This window comes from Pantherophis guttatus, chromosome 5 (assembly GCF_059756535.1).
Source record: "Pantherophis guttatus breed Tessera chromosome 5, ASM5975653v1, whole genome shotgun sequence".
Lineage (NCBI taxonomy): Eukaryota > Metazoa > Chordata > Lepidosauria > Squamata > Colubridae > Pantherophis > Pantherophis guttatus.
The window spans coordinates 32,429,369-32,449,948 of record NC_142067.1 but is presented as its reverse complement, the minus strand read 5'-3'; the positions used below and the strand labels follow the sequence as shown (position 1 = coordinate 32,449,948).

The window sequence follows — 20,580 nt, the reverse complement described above, 5'->3', positions numbered from 1 at the left end:
TAGCAGGATTACAACTGATTAGTATTTGGATGGTAAAACCATCAGGAACATGAGATCAGTAGGCTTGATCAGGAAGTTGAGGAATCATCTTGAAAGAAGACTTTAGAACACCATTTCCACATAGTTCCAAGACACCTACATCATTATAACATGACTATTGTAAGTGTAGTTTATTGCTATTCTCAGGAAAATTTATTTCTAGATAGGTTAAGTAAATATTGATTCTAAGACTACCCTCCATAAAACGTATGCTGAAGTAGTAAAACCAGTTATTAATAACAATATTTGATGCCTCTTCAGGAAACAGTTGTCCTACTCATTAAAATAATAATTGGTAGGCTCTCTTAGTAATTTTGATTTAGTTTGAGGTATAATGATCAGAGCAGTGTTAGGTGCTGCTACGTATTCATCAGGAAAATTATTTCTTTTACATGGAAAGCATGATTTCCATACAACATCCTTGTGAGCATTGGGTAAAGTTTTGGGAACAATAATAGTTTATGTGAGGTAGATAAAAATACTTTGCAAACAACATTCAGTCTATGAATCAAAGGTTCTTAATCCAACAGACTTGTCGATTCATTTTCCTTAAGACCTGTTCATTTGAAGTGGTTTATCATATTCAACTCCTAGATTAGATTCATATATTTCTCCCTGCTTGCTACTACAGCAAGCAGCCAGAAGCAGCATATTTAGTTAATGCCCTTCTGTACAGATATTCAATAGAAGAAATCCAGGTAGCTCAGAGTTGAACTGTGTAGTCTGTCAGGTACAAAAGACCAGGTCCATCCGTGAAGGTCCAATTAACCTGATTTATTGCTAAACACCTTATGCACAGGAATTTCTCAACCAACAGTTAGTAACTGCTTGGAGTTAAATAGGGGTCTATAGAATTCAAGGGAGTTGGTCTTAGCCCACTTATGGCTACGTAGAGATTCTAGGCTGATACTTCCTTTAACTCTACCCTCAGGTTTTGGCAATCCTACAGAGTCCTTGGTGTTCTCTGAGCTAGTTGTTTGCTTGCAGATATTTCATCATCTGATGAAGTAATATCATCAATGCTGGTGAGTGTAATATTTTCTCTCTCCTTATACAGAGTCACTGTATTAGTGAGATGGGCAGCCTAGTAATTTAATAAATAATAAATAAATAATATAGAAAGCACTTGCATTGGGGAGTATGGATTCTCCTTGATCAAGAAGAAAAGTGGTTCCTTCATTTTTCTTGGACCAAGAAAACCATACCCCCCAGCAACATGGAAAAGCATGATACTGTACATAAAAAGGGAGCAAATCCCGCACTCACTAGCTTGATGATGTTACCCAGTCAGGTTATGAAATATCTGCAAGCAAACAATCAAGCTCAGAGAGCACCAAGGATTCCACAGTCTACAGTGGTCAATATTCATTGGTAGATAGTCTATTAGCAGATGGTAAATAACTGTCAATTTTGAATGACAGTATAAACAAGAAACATTAGAATATATCATCCTCTCTTCACCTCATTTTGGGGTTGGAGTCTCTGCCACATGGTCTATGAGCACTTTCTTTTGCCCTCTGTTAGCAACCCAGATCTCTTGGCGAGTGGTAGCTGTACTGTATATGCTGAATAAGTAAAATATTAAATTTGCAAAAACTTAAATTTCTCATCATTTTAGGTGGGAAATAAATGAAAACTGCAGTGTAAATCAATAAAAAAGAGTTTTACATTTTAAAAAACATAGTAACAAGTTGGAATTCCTGTTAACCCAGAAAAAACAGCATTGTAGTCTATTGTATGGCAATATCCTACATGCTTTCCGCCAAATACTGTTCAGAGTATCCCTTACATTTCCCAAAGTACATAAATTGGTCATTGCCGCCCTAGAATTTGGAAATCTGGCTTGCAAATAGGAAGCTCCTATGAATTGCTCCCCAGCATATAAATATAGTTCAATGACGAACATAAATGTTTTTCTTGACAATGATATAATGAAACACAGGGAAATACACTTGCCTCAAAAAGGCTAATATTGTATATCATACAGTTTGCTTTTCAGTGCCATTTGTATCTCCCTTTTCAGTTTGATTTTGCAAATCTGCACAGATTTGCTTTCCATTCATTGTTTCATTTGAGACATTAAATCATTTTCATTAATGGAAATATAGTTCTTGAGCAGAATAATTAGACCCTCCTCAGAAAGATAAAAGCTTAACAAATTGAATGGAAGATTCGTCTTCAGAAGCAGCCAATTGCCTAATCAGACTGCCTCCCACCTGACAGTTGGTAATTAGGACATGGTTGTGTGTTCACGTTAAAACCTTAACATACAGGTGTCATCATCGTGTTGGGACGTAGTGGAGGAAAGAACAAGTCTGTGGCAAAAGGCTGAGGTGGGCACTTTTGTTCCATTGTGGCTAATTAATTAGTTTGGGCTTAGGTTCAGAGGGGATTGTGAAGGCTTCCCTCTTTCATTTTTTAAAAAAATAACCCGAGAAGTTTCTGACATTAGAGTCACCATGACTGATTTGGGCTGTAAGAAACACAGTGATTGCACCATCTCCAGGCTGCTCAATGTGGTGGAAAACGAACTCCTGGCTGGCAGAGACAAAGGAGACCCTACTGAGAAACAACTCCAGGTTATCTTGGAAGATTCTGCCCTGTGGCAGAGGTTCAGAGAAGTTACAAATGAGATGATTGTCACCAAGAATGGCAGGTGAGTGTTAACCTTCTCTTTTGCTACAGTGAATGGTGAAATGAACTCACTGCATAGAACTGCAACTGTGATTGATTTGCAGTTCATTGGAGATATTCTCCTTGAGAAGATCTGTAGAAATAAATAAAAACTGCATGAGAACGGAGTTATAGTCTCACCATTATCCAACTTCTTTCAAGTGAACTTGGATAGTTTGCTGGCGAACTGCATCCTGAATATTTTTTTATATATTTGTGTATAAACAGCAAGCCCTTTTGGATATTAGTGATTATTGAGAGATGCTATTATTGACAGCTTAGAAGCAAGTGAAATATCTTCTTTATTTGTATTCAATGGATGTTGATGCAGCATATTTACATAAGCAAGTATCTTAATAAAAGAAGCAAGGCTTCATCTTTTTCTGAACCAAATGTTCCAAGTTCTTTTCTGAAAGACTGTGTCTTATGAGAGGGTCCCATTGGAGATCGTAAATTTCCTGAACCATATAAGAGATTAATGTTGTGTATGTTAAATACATATTTGCTCTTAAGACAACTTAAAGCATTATAAACTTCAAAATGCAAAACCAACATAAATATATAAATGACATAATATAAACCAATTAAAATGATTTTACTCATCATACATGCAGATCATGAAAAACTCTGATTAGTTTATAATGCATTCTTACAATATTTATACATGATAAAGTGGTTGTACATGGTTCTGTCCAAGCATATTTAACATTGTATCCTGTTGGGCTGTTTGCAAGTCATTTCTGCTGGAAGACTTCCACTCTTGATTGGCTTCTCTTCTAACCCTATCTTTCCCATTACGTGTTCCGTCACTTTTCTTTCCATAGCAAAAACTCTTTGGGGTGAAAATATGGAACCGTGTCACAATCCATTTGTAACATTTTTTTTCTAATAGTGACTTAAAGCACAACAGAGCCAACTGCTGCTGAAATAATACAATGCCTGTGCTCATTATTGTCAGGTTGGCATCAGAATGAATGCATGAGAATAGAAGATGCTATAAGTCACTAGTGAGGAAATAGATAGTACTAGGAGCTCCCTATCTAAAAGAATCCATGAACTATGCTTTTCTAGTGGTTACAATAAGAGAGAACACATTATCTACAGATCTCAGTTCCAGTGGTCAGTATCACGTGAAGGCCAAATGAATTCAATATGTATCATCATCATGGAGAAAATCTATGTACATGATCAGTGGAAGTTGGTGGCTTGATGGTATGTAATCCATCAACCAATACAATTTGTATAGTTTTGCTTATGTAAACAGTAAGCCCTGTATAGCTTCAGGAATAAAAACTTGATTCCCCCCCCCAATAGCTAAAAGAAAAAAACTCTCTCTCCTGTGATGTGTAATCATTGATAGAGCATGAAATTGGAAACTGTCTTCTGTTCTGTCCCTCTTTGGTTCTTGGCGATCATCTTTCTTCAATAGATATAAATACTGAATCACCAAATTCAGTACTATCTTTGATTCTTTAGTTTACTGATTCCCAAGTCAATTTTTTTCCCCCTGTTGATGGTCACATTTTCTTAGAGGATCTTTTGTGGTATTTATGTTGGGAGATGGAGACAGGGCTATGTACCAATGGGAACTCAACTAAAAAAATCATGTGACAATATACTGCAAGATTGATCATATAGTAAAAGATTATATTTTTGCATTGTCACACTTTAAGGGGAAAATTGAATAGAACATGTTATATATCTGAAAAGATGCTAAAGAGAATATAACAATTATGCAAAGGATGCTTAAGGAATAATGTGTATCTGTGTGTGAGGTCTAAGAATTTCTTTAAGTTGTTAAATTGTAAAATTGTATTTTCATTATGGAAAATTCTGGTTGGGTTTGCTAACAGTTGCATTTCAGCCAAATCAAACATTCAACTTCCGAAGTACAGGATTAAACATTAATACAAATTATAAAGTCAAAATTTATTCAGATTTTCCCCTCAGTTGATAAATCTCTTTTTCTAAGAACATTTCAGTTGATTAAAGAGTTATGAAATGTTATGCCTGAGCAAGTATTGATAATATAATTGATAAAAAGAAGAGGGGGGGCTCAGGCAGTACAGAAGTCAATTACTTTCACTTCAAAGCCCTATTGTCATAGCCCATGGGTATGAAATTTGATAGCTTTGATTTGGCTTGTGCTATTGCTCAGTGTTTTCTTTCTCTAATTTTACTTTTTTTCTGATTCACCACTATTGCTTTTGCTAACTTGGTTATTGGCAAAAAAGAATGCATAGATGAATTTATGAACCCTAAGTTAATCCATGCATAGCAGCAAAAGTCATCACAATGTTTTCCCAAGAATTATAAAGAGTGATGTTGAAATAGGTCGTATTTCTTCCATCAAGATTTAATACATAAATGGAGTTTTAATTTAAGCCAGTATATAGAATGCATCTGGGTTCAACCAAGCTGCCCCAAGAATATTATATAGAGCTGTGATGGTTGCAGTGATTAGAATGCAGTATTGCAGGCTAATTCTGCTGACTGCCAGAAGTTCGGCAGTTCAAGTCTGACCAGCTCAAGTTTGACTTAGCCTTCCATCCTTCCAAAATTGGTAAAATAAGGACCCAGATTGACTCCATAAACTGCTTAGAGATATATATCTGTGAAGTGGTATATAAGTCTAAGTGCTCTTGCTATATGTTATTATTAAAAAGCAACAGCAACTCATCCCAACTCAACTAATTCAAACCAAGCCAAGAAAGAGTTTGATGTTTATTTATATCTAGGCAGCATTTCCCAATTTGGAGCTCTTTAGAAGTGCTAAGCTACAATTTCTACCATCACAATTTCTACCATCTCTGACTAATATGATGGAAGATTTAATCTCAAAATAGCACAAGGCTAGGGAAAATGGCCTAAAAGATCTCAAATCTTCTGACATTGAATACTTTTTATTTATTTTTTAGTTTTATATCACATTTTTCCTCTGAAAAGCAAAGGCAACATACATAGCCCTCTTCAAAAATTCTCCCAAATAACAATTCTGTGTGATATATTGCTTTAGGAGAAACAGCAGAACCCCAGACAGCCAGTGAGTTTTCATGACTCATGATGGACTTGAATCTGGATCTTCTTCATCCTCATCCCAAACCTGCTCCCAAGTATGATTTAAGTGTTTTAGGTGGAATAAAAAGATAAAATAGAAATCCTCTAACTAAGTATATACATAAAACAGACTAAACCTGTTCAAAAATATTCTTAGGTTTTCCCCAAACTTTAAGTAATGAATAATGAAACACAAACAATAGAAAACAATCCATTTGAAGATTTCTAGTATAGGATAATCAATGGACCAATAAAAAGGAAAAAATTGGCATTGGCCATATTTATCCTGCCTCTTTCTTCTCCATGCTTTCAAGGCATAGAGGTTTCCCTCACCCCCCCCCCCCCCCCATAAACTGGAGCCAGGAAGCAAATTGATCTAAAGGCTGGTTGTTTTTGGTAGTGCATTTAATTGAACCTATTTTTTTTTCCTCTTTTTCTCATTGGCTATTAAAATAAGTCATCAGATAAGATGTCTTATCCTATATTGTGATACAGCAAGTAAAGCCAAATGGAATTGATTTTTATCTCTATTTTTAGGTAACACACATATTATTCATTTTGTAAATAATGTAAATAAAAGCATAATGAACAAGATCAATATCTAATAAGTTGGCCAGGACTCTCAACCATGGGAAGAGGAGGAGGAGAAGGAGAAGGAGAAGGAGAAAGAAAAGGAGAAGGAGAAGGAGAAGGAGAAGGAGAAGGAGAAGGAGAATAAATAGTTTTTCTCCAGACATTATGAGGTTAAGGAAAAGAAAGCAAGTTGGGTATTTGGAAATGTAGTTGCAAAAAAAAAATGAAAACTGAAATAAGTTGAGATCAACAATAGTTGAAATAGGTCTTAAAAATGGTTCACCTACACAATAATAAAAACAAATAATATGAAAAATACAATTCTTTAACCCTCCAAATGTTGTTGCATGACAACTTTCACCAATCCTACTCACCATTGAGAGGAAAGCTGAGAACTACATACAGTATTTCAAAATCTAGATAGTCCCAGGGTTCCCATGAACAGAGTATAAACAAATAAATGCATGTACTTTTCCATTTCTAAAATGTTAACATCTCCAATTTAAATATTCTGAATAGTTAAAATTGTCTTTTCTTCCTGCCTTCCAGAAAGTGCTGCTTAGGAAAGCTGTGAAAAAATTGTTCCCATCCTTCCTGAAAATAGAAAGTTAGCCTTTCAGTGCTTTAATATTGGTTCTCCACTTTCTGCATTGGCAAACAGATTGATAAAAATTAAACGCGTGACCAAAAACAACCAGCCTTTAGACCAATTATCATTATGTAGGACATCCTTGAATGTAGTTTTCGTTGGAGGGACTGTTGGATAGTGAGCCAAATATTTGTGATGACTATGTTCGCTAGTCAATTGTTTTAGGAACAGAACATGCTGTCTTGATTGCAAGACCTCATACTTCATAGCACTATCCATGCAAAACAGAAGAGGAATGAGTGTTATCTGCCTCTCTTAGTGAAAAGATTTTGTGTCATTAAGTGACTCATTAGTATGTTAATTTAGAAAACAAGCAATAAAAACAAATTATTCCTTAAATTTAAAAAGACTTAATTTCACATATAATTGTTTCTCATACAGGCGGATGTTTCCAGTTTTAAAGATCAGTGTTTCGGGGCTGGATCCAAATGCTATGTATTCTTTTCTGCTGGATTTTGCTCCAACTGATAGCCACCGCTGGAAGTATGTGAATGGAGAATGGGTTCCTGCTGGAAAGCCAGAGCCATCCAACCACAGCTGTGTCTATATCCATCCAGACTCACCCAACTTTGGAGCACACTGGATGAAGGCCACAGTATCTTTTAGCAAAGTGAAACTTACCAATAAACTAAATGGAAATGGGCAGGTATGGCACCATGTTTTTTTTTTTTGTAGGCCTCTTGGCTTGAATCATTGGCTTCTACCAATCAAGAATGATCAAGGGTGCATTTATGCAATTAGAAGGGCCCTTAGAGGCCTCTTCACCCACAGATGCCAATTATTCCATGGAGTCCAAATGTAAACAGGAATAAACAGGCTTTAATTGGAGCTTTCAGATTTTAATGGACTCCTTGATGTCAAGAGAGACAGAGTGTGCTGTGGTTTAACCATCAGGGATTTTTACCTCCATAGTGTGCCTTCTATGCTGAGTTTTTACATAGGGCTTCAGAGAAGGGGAAAATGATTGGGGGTATTGAGCCTTTGTTTTCTTTCCTTTGCCATTTGGTGCGTAAGTGGGATGTTGGCAATAGTCAGGTACTCAAATAAAAGGCTTCGTCTAAATGAAATAATTACTGTGCTTGCTTTTGCCTCATGATAATTATCAATATTCTATTGAATCATCTTTGGCCTTTGGAATAATAATACAAAGTATGTACCTGTACGAGAAAATAAGTGGCATTCTCTCTGAAGGCCCTTAAAAATGAAAGAGGAAAGTTGGCTTTGTTGGCTTGTTTGTTTAATATGCCTCTAGGACTACAGTGATGAACATTTTCTTTGATTTATTTTGGAATGCAGGATTAAATCTGAAAGCAAATCCATTAGCAAGCAAAGAATGAATTTCCAGCTTTGCATATTGTTTACATCCATTCTGACCTGTTTATGGTCATTTCTATACTTATCTGGGGCCCTCCAGAATTTACATGAAGAAAAAAAACTGGGAAAGTATGGACAGCAGGAACTTTGGTTTTTATATGTAGCAATTATTTAATACAGATTTTCAGAGAAAGATGCTTCACCACCACTAACAACAACAAAGCATTCAGATAGTGCCTAGATTTCTGTTTCTTTCTCAAACTGGAACACTGTAATTTTACTACAAAAACAATATGTATCTTCCCTACATTTCAAGGTCTAGAACATTCTAATTATTGCTTAACTATTAGCTCACATTAAAGAAGCATCCTCAACCAATCACCTAGTTGCTAACATCTAAGATATCCAGAAAAAGGATTAGGGTATCATTGTGACCATCACTGAATCATTTTTTCCAGTTTGTATGCATACAGTTTCTCCTTTAGGAAGCCTAAAAACTGTAAAAGAATTGAACTATCTTTTTGTACTGACCCAGATCCATGATCTTTAAAAAAAATGAAAAGTTAAATTTCATTGCTTCAATTATGTGCAATGCAATTCATACAATGCAAGATTTCATTGTTTTAACACTGAATTCAAATGGAGGGTCATTTCCTTTACCATTCAAAAGGCACCAGCTATTTCTTCTGTTTTCCTTAACAAATTTTCTCTAGGAAAATAAAAGGTGAAAGAAGTGGCCTGAAAAGGCAGGAGGATTACATTTGAAGGATGTTGATCTCTGGAGCCTTCATAAAATCCTGAGAATAAGACAGGGTAATCCTGTATTAAAAACCTAACCTGGAATCCTTCTTATTAGTTATGGACCATTTCTAGTCAACCTGGCTTCCATCTCTCAACCCTTCTAGTTCTAATATAAAATGTGTTCAAAATAGACTCAGTTGGCTGTTACTGTTTGCACACCTATTCTCTGTTTTATGTACTTCGCAGCTGTTTGTGCACCTACAGATGAAACTGATCATAGTTTGTTAGCAATAAACCAACTATTGCTGTTATTAGTTACTTATTTTGGCTCTCTCTCCTTTTGAGAGTGGTGTGATGGGGAAAGAAGGCTGGTCAGATCCATATATAGCAATAGTCCTTACAATGAAAGCTCCCTGACCTTGGAAATAATGGGCATATATCAAAATGTTTGTTTAATTGCAACACTTGGCCCACAAATTACTTCATTACCAGGGGTCTCATCTTGCATTGAAACCAAAGTTACTACAACTTTGTGCAATAACTTCCATATGTCACATAGTTTTGTAGAATACAAAATAATATCTCTTCAATTATTTTCTCATTCTAGATTATGTTGAATTCCCTACATAAATATGAGCCTCAAGTTCATATTGTTCGAGTAGGAGGCCCACATAGGATGGTAATGAATTGTTCTTTTCCTGAAACTCAATTTATTGCTGTGACTGCCTACCAGAATGAAGAGGTAAGTGGCTATCGTATAAAGGCAATTTATTTATTAGTTGTGGGAATCACTTTAAACTGTCCAAATGAGCATAGGTAAATTTTGTGATCCACTGCCCTTTTTAAAGTATTGTTTGATCTTATCAAAAAGGATGTGTTTCTTGCTTGCTTGCTGTTCAATAACTATGGAAGAGGCATTCATACAACACCAAAAGTTATCTTGCTGGATTGGAAAGTTAGTTTCTTTCAGTTGCAAAATCAAAGTTTCTGCTTAAGAGAGAAATTGGCTAGGCTGCCACAGACAACTGAATGCCCATAGCAAGCAAACCATATGCAATAACCCCAACCAAGTTATGTTGCTCAGTATATTGCTTCTGATAGAGATGGATAATATAAAATCATTATGTAATTGATTGCTTTCCCTTTTTGAGAAAATTGCTTAATATTCTTTTAAAGTTGTCCAAATTAATGTTTACTGTCACATTTAAATAGTATTCAACTATGAAATTGTTTTAAATCTTTCTTTTAACTTCCTTAAAAGGTACAAAAATGTCTTCCTCTCCACACTATGCATTGTTTAATAAATCTCAGAGTTCTATTAAATTATGTATGGTATGAAGAAAACTTTCTACCTTTCACATTTTGTGCCTTGGCTTTGTATAACTTCTTGGTATAATATATTTGAATGTGAATTGTCTGGCTAATTAAAACCTCTTGAACCTTATGTGGGTAAATGATCTACCGTCACCTTTAAAAAACTTAACAGAACCCTTCTTTCTTGAATCTCAAGATAACAGCTCTCAAAATCAAATACAACCCTTTTGCCAAGGCATTTCTGGATGCAAAAGAAAGGTAAGATCAGTTCTTCATCAAATGTATGAAACTTGTTAGTGATAGAAGAATACCAGCTAGTTTACTGTTCTTCATTCTTAGCTTGTACTCTGCATTAGAAATATAATAAACATTAATCTAATGTATGTATTATGACTAGAGATCATAATAATTCTTTGGCAGACAAAGAATTTAATGACAAAAAATTTAAGAGAGCTTTGTGAAGTTGATTAGACTTGTAAATAATAAGTAACCCACAGAACTTCAGGGTAGAATAAAGAAATGTCATTGGAAGAATAATTTTACCAGAATCAATGAAACTTTAATCTCACTATCCCTCAGAAACCATTCCAAGGATGCTCCGGATATTGTCTCTGAAAGTCAACACATGACATATTCTCACTGTAAGTTATATAATAGCTTGTTACTTATATTAAATTGATAACATGAGCTTACTGGTGACTATTGGTTTTGTAACATCTGTCAGTGCACAGTATTGGATGGTTCACAGATGGAAAAGTATTTTGAATAATAGGCAATAGTATGAAACAACAATATTTTTTTCTAGTTTCCTGCAGCTATGATTAGGGTTTTAGTCAAATGTCCTTATTACCATTTCTCTCCATGGACGTATTATTTTGAGCATCTTATTTCACAGGAAAGGCAAATTTATAACATCACTGCCATGTTGAACCTGCCTATGTACAAATTGCTACCATGATGGTCATGGCCAATAATAAAACACCTATTTGGAGAAAGCAAACTGTAGTGATATTGCCTCATTGTCCCTCCTTGTATGCATTCCTTTTTTACTTTCTCTTACATCACCTCACATTTATCATTTTTTTCTGGCCAAAATAGGCTTCCTTCCAATAATGCATTGAATTACGCCAACTCATCACTTTCATTTTTAGGAATTGTAACTTTATAAAGCTACTGACCAAAGCATCTAACTGTTGTTTGTCTGCTTAGTATTTGGTTATGATACCACCAGTTTCCAATGATGACACAAACAACACAAATCTCAATGGGAAAATCTTGTTTCTCTTTAAAATTTAAAAGTCTATTGAAGTCTTTTTACATGTGCAGCACAGATGCTTAATTAACAAAAGAAAGCTGAAATTCAACATTGACTTTTTCTCAAAGATAAAATTATTACAAAATTTACATTACTTCAGTAACAATAATAAGAAATACTGTATAGCAATAACAAAAATTTCTGAAGAGCAGAAATACTTAATTTCTGTTATAGAAAGTTCATTTATTCTTACTCATTATTAAAAGATAAGTTTACTTTGAATCTAACTCAATTATTGCTAATTTTGTGATTGGTCCATGCAGTTTTCTTGGCAACATGATAGGAATAGTGTATCATTGTATTCTTCCATGGTATAGTTCTAGCATTCCTTGGTAATTCTCCATTCAGATATTAACCAAGAATCCCCTGATTAACCTTTGGGCCTAAATGAGATCATTTAGATATTGTCATTTGTAAGTTGTGATTATGGGTCAGTGAGCATTCTTTGTATACACAGAAATAGCATATATATATATGTATACGTATATGTACATGTACATGTACATGTAGATATCTACTTTATTATTTTATAAGTAACTTAAGGTGGCCAACAAACACAATACCTCCTTCTTCTATTTTCCCAAAGCAACAACCTTCTGAGGTGGGTTGTGCTGACAGAGTAACTGGCCCAAAGTCACCCAGCCAGTTTTCATCCCTAAACCAGGACCAGAACTCTCAGTGTCCTAGTTTGCAGGTCAGTATCTTAACCACTAGTCCAAACTGGCTCTCTGTATCAACTTCCAAGGGATTGCTAATTTAATCTGGTGAGGGAACTCAGTCATTTAAATGATTCTGATAATGATGCTACAAGAAGCTTACACTCCTAAAACGGTCACCCTTGCTAGTAAGATCATGAGAGAGCTGAAGGAAAGGCCAACTCATTACAGATATAGGGCATGAGAAAAGCCAAGCCATCTAGACAAAGGATTTCCAAACTCAAACCCAGAAGAATGCCAATGGCAAACAATTCCAGCAATGTTGCCAAGAAAGCTATGGGCAAAGCTGAAACATTTGGACAAATCTAAGTACTAAATAATTTGACACACACACACTAGGTTACAGGCACTTTAATTGCTGAGGAAGAGCATTTCATTTTTATGAATAGATTCTGAAGTGATAAAATAAATAAACCTCTAGGAAGATTGATCACTGATTGAAAACTAAATTAATTATTTTATAAGGATGCATACAATTAAGATTTAAATTAGTCTATTTACCTGTTGGGGTAAAAGTGAACTTAAACATATAAATTATGGATCCCAACTATCTATTAGTCCTATAGGTGGATTTCTTGATGAGAAAATGCTTGCTCAGCAGGGACTTGAAATACATAACTATACTGCTGATAGAAAATAGATTCCCTTCCAGTCGTCTAATATCAATGTTTTTGCTAAAAAAGAAGTCCATTTGTTTCTGCTAATTTCCAAGTTGTTGGTATATTATGCATGGAATGAAAAAATGTACAAAATAATTCCATCTTCCAGAATAAAATTAATTTGTGAAAATTTGAACACCCTATCTATTAGACACCCTATGTCTAATTAACTGAACCATTAACAGTAATTTTACTGATAATAAAATGTGTGACATTTACTTTAGAAATTTTAATTTAGAGTAGTCAAATCACCATTCATAGATAATTATTATTATATGGCTATTACTCTTTAAAAAAAACCACCACGTTAAATCCTCAAATATTTGAGGGGATGTAGAATACTGACACCTCTGCTGGGGTGGTGTTTCCTGGCTAATTTTTTATAAATCAAAGCTACTCATTTCACATTTAGGTTTATTAATAATGTATTCAGAATATATAATGTACTGCAGGCTATCAATTGATTTTATTGATTTTAATATAGAAAACATCAGTATCATATACAACTAGAGGCACTTTATGATCCTCCCCTCTATATATCAAACCATGAACTTCACTGCTGTGCCTAATTGTCCAAGGAGAGCAATCTTCCAGTAAAAAGGATTTAGATTAGATGGTTCTTATTTCCATCCTTTTTCTTTGAGATGAAAAGATTATTTAGTTATTCTATGTTTTTTGAGTATTTTAGTCTGCACGACAGACTAAAAGATATGTATTGGGTGTGTGTGTGTGTGTGTCTGTGTGTGTAGGTATATATGTAAAAAAAGAAGCAGACATACTGCGAACTCTGGAACTTAAGATTTTAAAATTTTAAAAGAATTAAAATTTTATTTTACTAAGCTTTTGTCAGCCATCTGCTGACATCGTCAGAGTATTAAACTACCATTACAGAGATCTCTGCCTTTATATGCCATTAATCAATTTAGTCCTTGCACGTTTAATAGGCCCTTCCAGCAGTCTCCCACTTGTAATCAGCTGTGTTGTTTTTGCTGTCGTCATGCTGTTGTCATTTACTAATATACCTGGAACTCATATTTTTAGAATAGTTTGTAATGTATATATTTTTATATATATGTATGTATATTCCTATTTCCCTACTTCAGCTTTTTTTTTTTTTTTTTTACTCAATTCTCAATATTTCTGTAGTGGGGGGTTGGTTGATTTCCAATCCTGATGCTGTCTGTACAGCAGGAACTTCTAATTATCCATACACGGGGAGTTTTTCTCTGCCTGCTCCACATTCTCATCATGGCTGTGAACATTATTCAGCTCTACGAGGACACAGAGCCGTTCCATATCCTGCTTCGTACATGCAAAAAAATAATTATCCAGGCAAGTTCTTGTCATGTTTTCCATTTAATTTATTTATCAAAAGGTAATGCCGAATTACATCACATGAAATGATTAGCGAGTGAATCACAGCAAAAAGATTTTGAAAGGATAAATGAAGATGCATAACTATTCTAGACGTCAGTCAATAAAAAAGGAAAAAAAAATGAATAACCACAGAAGGGAAAAAAATATTAATACATAGAATGCCCTTCTTTTTTGTATTATTTTCCTTCACAGCTGAGAAAGAGATAGTAGTGGATCTTGGCTGATCTTTTTCAAAACATAAATAAATAAGAAGGATTAGATTTGATTAGTATTTTGATGGGAAATACCACCGAGAAATACTAGGACTGTAAATTAAGCTGTAAAATTAAACAGACATACACACAGAATGGAAACGATGTTTGTATTTTGCCAAGAAAATTATCATTACCAATGATATCCCCAGGTGTCAAACCAGATTCCAAAGAGACTTTATTTTTAGGTAAAATTAATCAGTGAAGCTTCTGCTTGGAAAGATAGTACGCATTTCCAGGAAATGCTTTTCTTCACTCTTGCTTCCCCATGAGGCTTCCAGAAAAGCAGTTCTTGAATGGTAGAAAAGAAAAGAATTGAGCAGTTTTCCTTTTCTTTGACAAATTCTTATGATTTTTTGAGTAAAAAAGTTTAAAAAGAGTAGAAAAACATGATGCAAGATTTGATACTATCAAGAATCTCATAAAATTATATAAGAGAGAAAGCCATATAGTAATATAAGCCTCATCTCTAGGATGCTGAACATGATGCAAGCAAAGTATGTACACTAGAACAGAACTATAATTCCTTCCTCTCAAGAAATACTGGAATATGATTGGACAGCAAGAACATAATAGTCCAACTGTCTTCTCCCAGTGCTGCTCCATTTAATAGCAATAGCAATAGCACTTAGAATTATATACCACTTCAGAGTGCTTTACAGCCCTCTCTAAGCAGTTTACAGTCTCAGCATATTGAGCCCCAACAATCTAGGTCCTCATTTTACTGACCTTGGAAGGCTAGAAGGCTGAGTCAACCTTGAACTGGTGAGAATCGAACAGCTGAACTGCTGGCAGTCAGCGGAAGTAGCCTGCAGTACTGCATTCTAACCACTGCACCGCCACAGCTCATTTAAAGGTGCCTTCTTGTGTCCCAGTTAGCAGGAAGCAGACAGAATAAACCAGGAACTGGCAATGCACAGGCTGAGGTCCCTTGACACAATTTTGATCAAAAATCTTGCAGTATGCTAAATGAAAAAAAAAATGAAATAAAAAAATCTGAATATGTGAAATCTTAGTTGTTCGTTACTCTTGAATGAAATGTTATAGATGAGATTGCTGATATCTCACAAGATCCTGGGTGTTTTTAATATCTTGGTTTATTTATTTCATTACGGGCCCCAAACCATAGTTGCAGGATAGTTCAACAACTATTGAAAGAGTCATATTCTCAGCCAAACTGAAAAGACAAACTGCACCTTGTGAACATATCAAGGAATGCGCCTTGGTGGCACAGCAGACTAAAGTGCTGTTAAATAACATCAGCTGCCTGCAATTACTGCAAGTTCAAATCTCACCAGGCTCAAGGTTGACTCAGCCTTCCATCCTTTCGAGGTAGGTAAAATGAGGACCCGGATTGTGGGGGCAATAAGCTTTGTATAAAAAAAAAAAAAAAAAGAACACCGCTTAGGAGGGGCCGAAACCCTTCATAAAGTATGAAGGCTATTGCTTAACGCATTGTAAGCCGCCCTGAGTCTCCAGAGAAGGGCGGCATATAAATCGAACCAATAAATAAATAAAATAAATAAATAAATGAAAGAATAAAGACTTACCATTCAGCTCAAGGTTCTGCCTTTTCCTGGTTTTGCTTAATTCTCAGCATGATTTGGTAATGTAAATATAATCTTGCAATGGTGCTGAATCCTTTGTGTTTCCTATTCCAAAGTGAATCTGACAGAAAATGCCAACAGTGATTTCCAAGTGTCCCCAAACCACGAAGGTTGGCCTACAGGACCCTCCAATCACCACAACAACCTGCTTCCAGTGCCACACAATAGTGGTACTACCGCTCCAGGGCCCAGGTAAGCAAGCATTTTTTCAGTGTGCATGTTGTCCTAGCACCAATACCAATGTCCCAGCAGTCCTTCTTGTGTAGAACAAGGAAAAAAAATAGGTCAGATTTTACCACCTTTCCTCCTTTAAAGACAAATTAAAACAGTTATGTTAACTTCCTATATGACAAGAGGCAGTTTTAATTAGGAAGAATGATTATATTTTGCTGATATAAATATTAGGTGAATTTTATTTAAGTATTTAATACAATTAAGGCCACAGCCAAACCACTATTTAAGACTGGATTGTGTCTGACAGTGCAATTTAAAACTTGGTCTGGGCTCAAAAGCAAAACAGGCCCTGGTTAGTCCTTGGATGAAAAACCACAAGAAAACAGAGGAGCTGTAGACTAGCCTTGGAAATTGGGGGGGGAGGGAATATTTTGTAAGATGATAGCAAAATATTTCCATACTGTTGCCAAAATAACTGTCCATGAAGTCACCAGGCGTTTGACTAGATTCAAAATACACTCTAATTGTGCAAGAAGTGTTTTTCTGAGAGGATTGATTTATCATACAGCTGTGCTGTAAATTGTAGCCCAATCAGACCATTTATTCTCCAATCCAACAAATGGAGGGATTAGGTAAATTCTCAGATAATAAGAAATATGGATAAATCAAAATGAAACAAGTTTATGTTTTGCTATATTCCTTTATACCAAGTGCAGACAATCACGTAAAGGGTTTGTGTGGTTTCTAAATTTTTTTTAAAATCTTAAAGCTTTACTGAATTGTTTCACCACAATAGGCTGAAGCACCTAAAGCTGCAAGAAACTCTCCCCAACCTCTCCCTAATTTAGAAAGAATTGAAAAATGGGTGCTATATAACTTGCATAAAATCATAATACTGGAGCCCTATTTCTTTGCAAGACAAATAATGCATTGAATAAAGAAATACAATTTTCAGCCAAAAAACGATTATCTGTTCCTGTCATACATCAAGCAACGATAACGGTAGCTGCAAATTTCAGTTGTGGTTTTTGTGTGTTGCTTTGTTGCAGTCACTATCCTTGCCTCTGGACTGTCAGTAACAATGCTGTCAACGTTTCTAACCTGGCAAGTGATGTAAGCAGCAGTTCCCCATTTCTGCGAAGCAGCATTGCGTTGCCTGCCACATCCTCATCTGGTTTATCAGGCACAGTTGCCAGCAACATGGACACACAATTGGAACCTGCTTTCTCCAGATTAACTGATTCAACCTGGACACCTGCCACCTCTCGTTCTTTCTAGTGGGCTGTGGGAAGGAGCACATGATCACCCAACAACAGAACTGATGTCTGCCATAGCATAGGAAAAAGCCACATCTAATAAGAAATTCCGGTTTTGCACTATCTGTTCTTTTTGTTAACGAAGGAATTAATCAATTATTATAACATTATTCCTCAAGAGTGCATAGGTAAAGCAAGCATGAATTGGTGAAGTCTTCAAGTTCATTTCATCTCTTATAATACCGTATAGAAAAAATATTCTTTGTAGCACAATATGTTGCTTTGAGATTGTGGCAAAAGTTCATTTATGTGCAAGATGAAATTGGAAAACCAGCAGAGACTGATAGCCCTGTTTGTTATAGCAGATATACTAAGAGTAACCAAAGAGAAGCAAGTACAGCCATCTTTTCTGATTCTAACCCAGTCACTTCTGTCTTGACGTACCTTTTTTTCTAGGTATTCTTGCCAAAAGGCAAGAATTTAATCCCCAAAAGCTTGCTTGCCCCTGCACACGTGCAATTTGTCATGTCAAGGAAAAGAGGGAGAAAGAGGGAAAGACACAGGGCTGCTACTGATTTCAACTTATTGCAGGATACAGCAATTTGGTTTAATTGGGTTATTGTTCAGGACAGAGAAGATATTACATCTCAGTAATTTTCTTAAATCTTCATAAAAGGAAATTCTCTTTCTTCATGGTAAATTATAAGAGTGTCCAAAGTAGTAAAAATATTTTTCTTTGAACCAATTCATTGGTGAAAAGCTATCCAATCCATCATAATCATTTTTTGCCCTTCCATTGTAGGCTGTCAATCCTTTAGTAGTGATGATAATGCTAAACTCTACCTAGCATCTCTATTGGCATTCAATAAATGTGTAGGAATAATCATTAAAAAAGGAACATTGTATTTTTGTTGAATTTTCACCGACATCCAATGAGATTTCATTTGATCTATTTGCTGGCTGGAAGTTCTTGTTGTTTCACATTCTTGGTAAATATTTTATGCTGTAGTTTTTCTGTGCCGTTTTGGCTTACCTGAACATTGCTCATATAGACAATTGTGTATGTGACCCCAGAATGACAATTGACATTTCTGTGACTCAATCATTTCTGAGAAAAATAAACAGAAAAGGCAACCACATAACTGAATTAATAATGGATGAATAAAATTAATCATATGGATTACATGTGTGATTCTTGCAATATGTTCTCATATAAAAAGGAAAAAAGTGTGACTTAGATTCTTATTCAATGTTACTTTGTTTTCTGTGTAATGTTTATTAAAAGTACCACCCATAAAATTGCCACGCCACTTCAACATCAAACATGAAACATAAAACCAAGAGATTTTATGTGCCTTAGTGGTCCTGAGAATTATCTAATCTTGACTGGAAGAAATAATTTTAAAATCAGTTTGGGATTATTACATTGATTAATTACACTCAATTTTAACACGAACAATTACAGGTAGTCCTCAATTTACATTTGTTTAATGACCATTCAAAGTTATAGTGGCACTGGAAAAAGTGACTTATGACCAATTTTCACACTTACGACCATTGCAGCATCCCCATGATCACTTGATCAAAATTTAGGTGCTTGGTAATTGGCATCTATTTTATGACAATTGCACTGTCCTGGGATCATGTGATCACCATTTCTAACTTTCCCAGCTGGCTTCTGACACGCAAAATTCAATGAAAGAAGCCAGATTTGCTTAATGACCTCAATATTGACTTAAAAACTGTGGCAAAAAGGTTGTAAAATGGGGCAAAACTCACTTAACAACCATCTTACTTAACAATGGAAATTTTGGTGTTTGTAAGTTGAGGAATACTTGTATTCATTTCAATTTTCCATTATTTACAAGCATAGTTCAACCCTATTTTAATGCAGGAACAGTTCTAGTTCCAAACTCAGAGATCTACCAAGCATGATTCCTCCCATCTCTTTTAATATTTCCTTTAAACAAATGTGCTGCAAAAGGTACAACTAGCTGGCTCTGAGGAGTAGTTCCCTTCCCTTTTGGGGAATTAATAAGAAAAATGTCCTGCCTCTAAATTGATACGAAATCCACTGCTACTTGTGGTAAAACACAAATAACCATACTGATATAAAGACACTATCACACAGAGTAATTATAAATAACACTAAGCTATTGAACTGAGTGAGATGAATCTCCTTGTGTCCTGCAGAGAGGGTCAAAGTAACTTCATTAAACGTGCAGCTTATTTCTAAAGCTTAGTACAGCATGTATTTCAGTAATCCAACCCCCCTTGGAAAAATGGTCACAGGAACCGCTATTTCTGCAGCATTCCTGTTTTTCCCCCCTTTGCAGTTCCTTATTTCATCATTTAGTTCCTTAGTTCATCATTCAGGGATGAACCTCGTCCCATCTGGCCAATGAGTCCAATTTTCTTCTCCTCCTCTCCTTTGCAACCGACCACACCTCTGGCCCCAAAATGTTGGTATTCCAACATTCCAAAATGTTGATATCTTTATACTGATTCCATGCAGTCTACCAGCAGCCCTTTTATTACCCCTAATTTCTTATGGGCCTTTATAAGGCTCTTCCATCCCATCAACCTTACAAACCAAGATCATCTCAACAGGTACTGGAGGGGAGTTGCCAAAGAGATGCCCAGAACACCTAATTGGACAATATGACCTGTGACCATGAGGGAGGGAATTATCTATTCTTTAATTATACTGAAACCACAGGGAATATTTAGAGCTGGGTTTGTTTTCATTTGTGCCAAAATGATGTACTCAATAAAACAGCTCTTTGAGAAAGCTGAAAGTCTCGGAGTGCTGAATTGGTTGGGTTCATTAGTCGGAACCTTGATACTGGGTTAGTGTGGGTCAGG

At 35.5% G+C, this 20,580-nt stretch overlaps 1 protein-coding gene and 1 long non-coding RNA gene across 2 annotated transcripts; both read left to right on the top strand.

The window, feature by feature from the left end:
• Positions 1 to 2,372: 2,372 nt before the first annotated feature.
• On the top strand, positions 2,373 to 14,565 carry TBX19 (T-box transcription factor 19). Its single transcript, XM_034415260.3, has 6 exons — positions 2,373 to 2,695; positions 7,373 to 7,637; positions 9,654 to 9,788; positions 10,557 to 10,618; positions 10,940 to 11,001; positions 14,197 to 14,565. Exons 1-6 carry the CDS (start codon positions 2,499 to 2,501, stop codon positions 14,427 to 14,429), a joined length of 954 nt encoding a protein of 317 aa, XP_034271151.2. The 5' UTR covers positions 2,373 to 2,498; the 3' UTR covers positions 14,430 to 14,565.
• A 1,497-nt stretch (positions 14,566 to 16,062) lies between these two features.
• Positions 16,063 to 18,895, top strand: LOC148113316 (uncharacterized). The gene is made up of 2 exons (XR_015734409.1): positions 16,063 to 16,477; positions 17,509 to 18,895. It is a non-coding gene; the product is annotated as an uncharacterized LOC148113316 (long non-coding RNA).
• Positions 18,896 to 20,580: the final 1,685 nt, after the last annotated feature.

Excerpts from the sequence above, each read along its gene's own strand:
- TBX19 (XM_034415260.3), top strand. The coding sequence starts at position 2,499 with ATGACTGATTTGGGCTGTAAGAAACACAGTGATTGCACCATCTCCAGG. Across the intron at positions 2,696-7,372 it reads ATTGTCACCAAGAATGGCAG|GCGGATGTTTCCAGTTTTAA; the intron begins GTGAGTGTTAAC and ends TTTCTCATACAG. Across the intron at positions 11,002-14,196 it reads ACACATGACATATTCTCACT|TGGGGGGTTGGTTGATTTCC; the intron begins GTAAGTTATATA and ends ATATTTCTGTAG.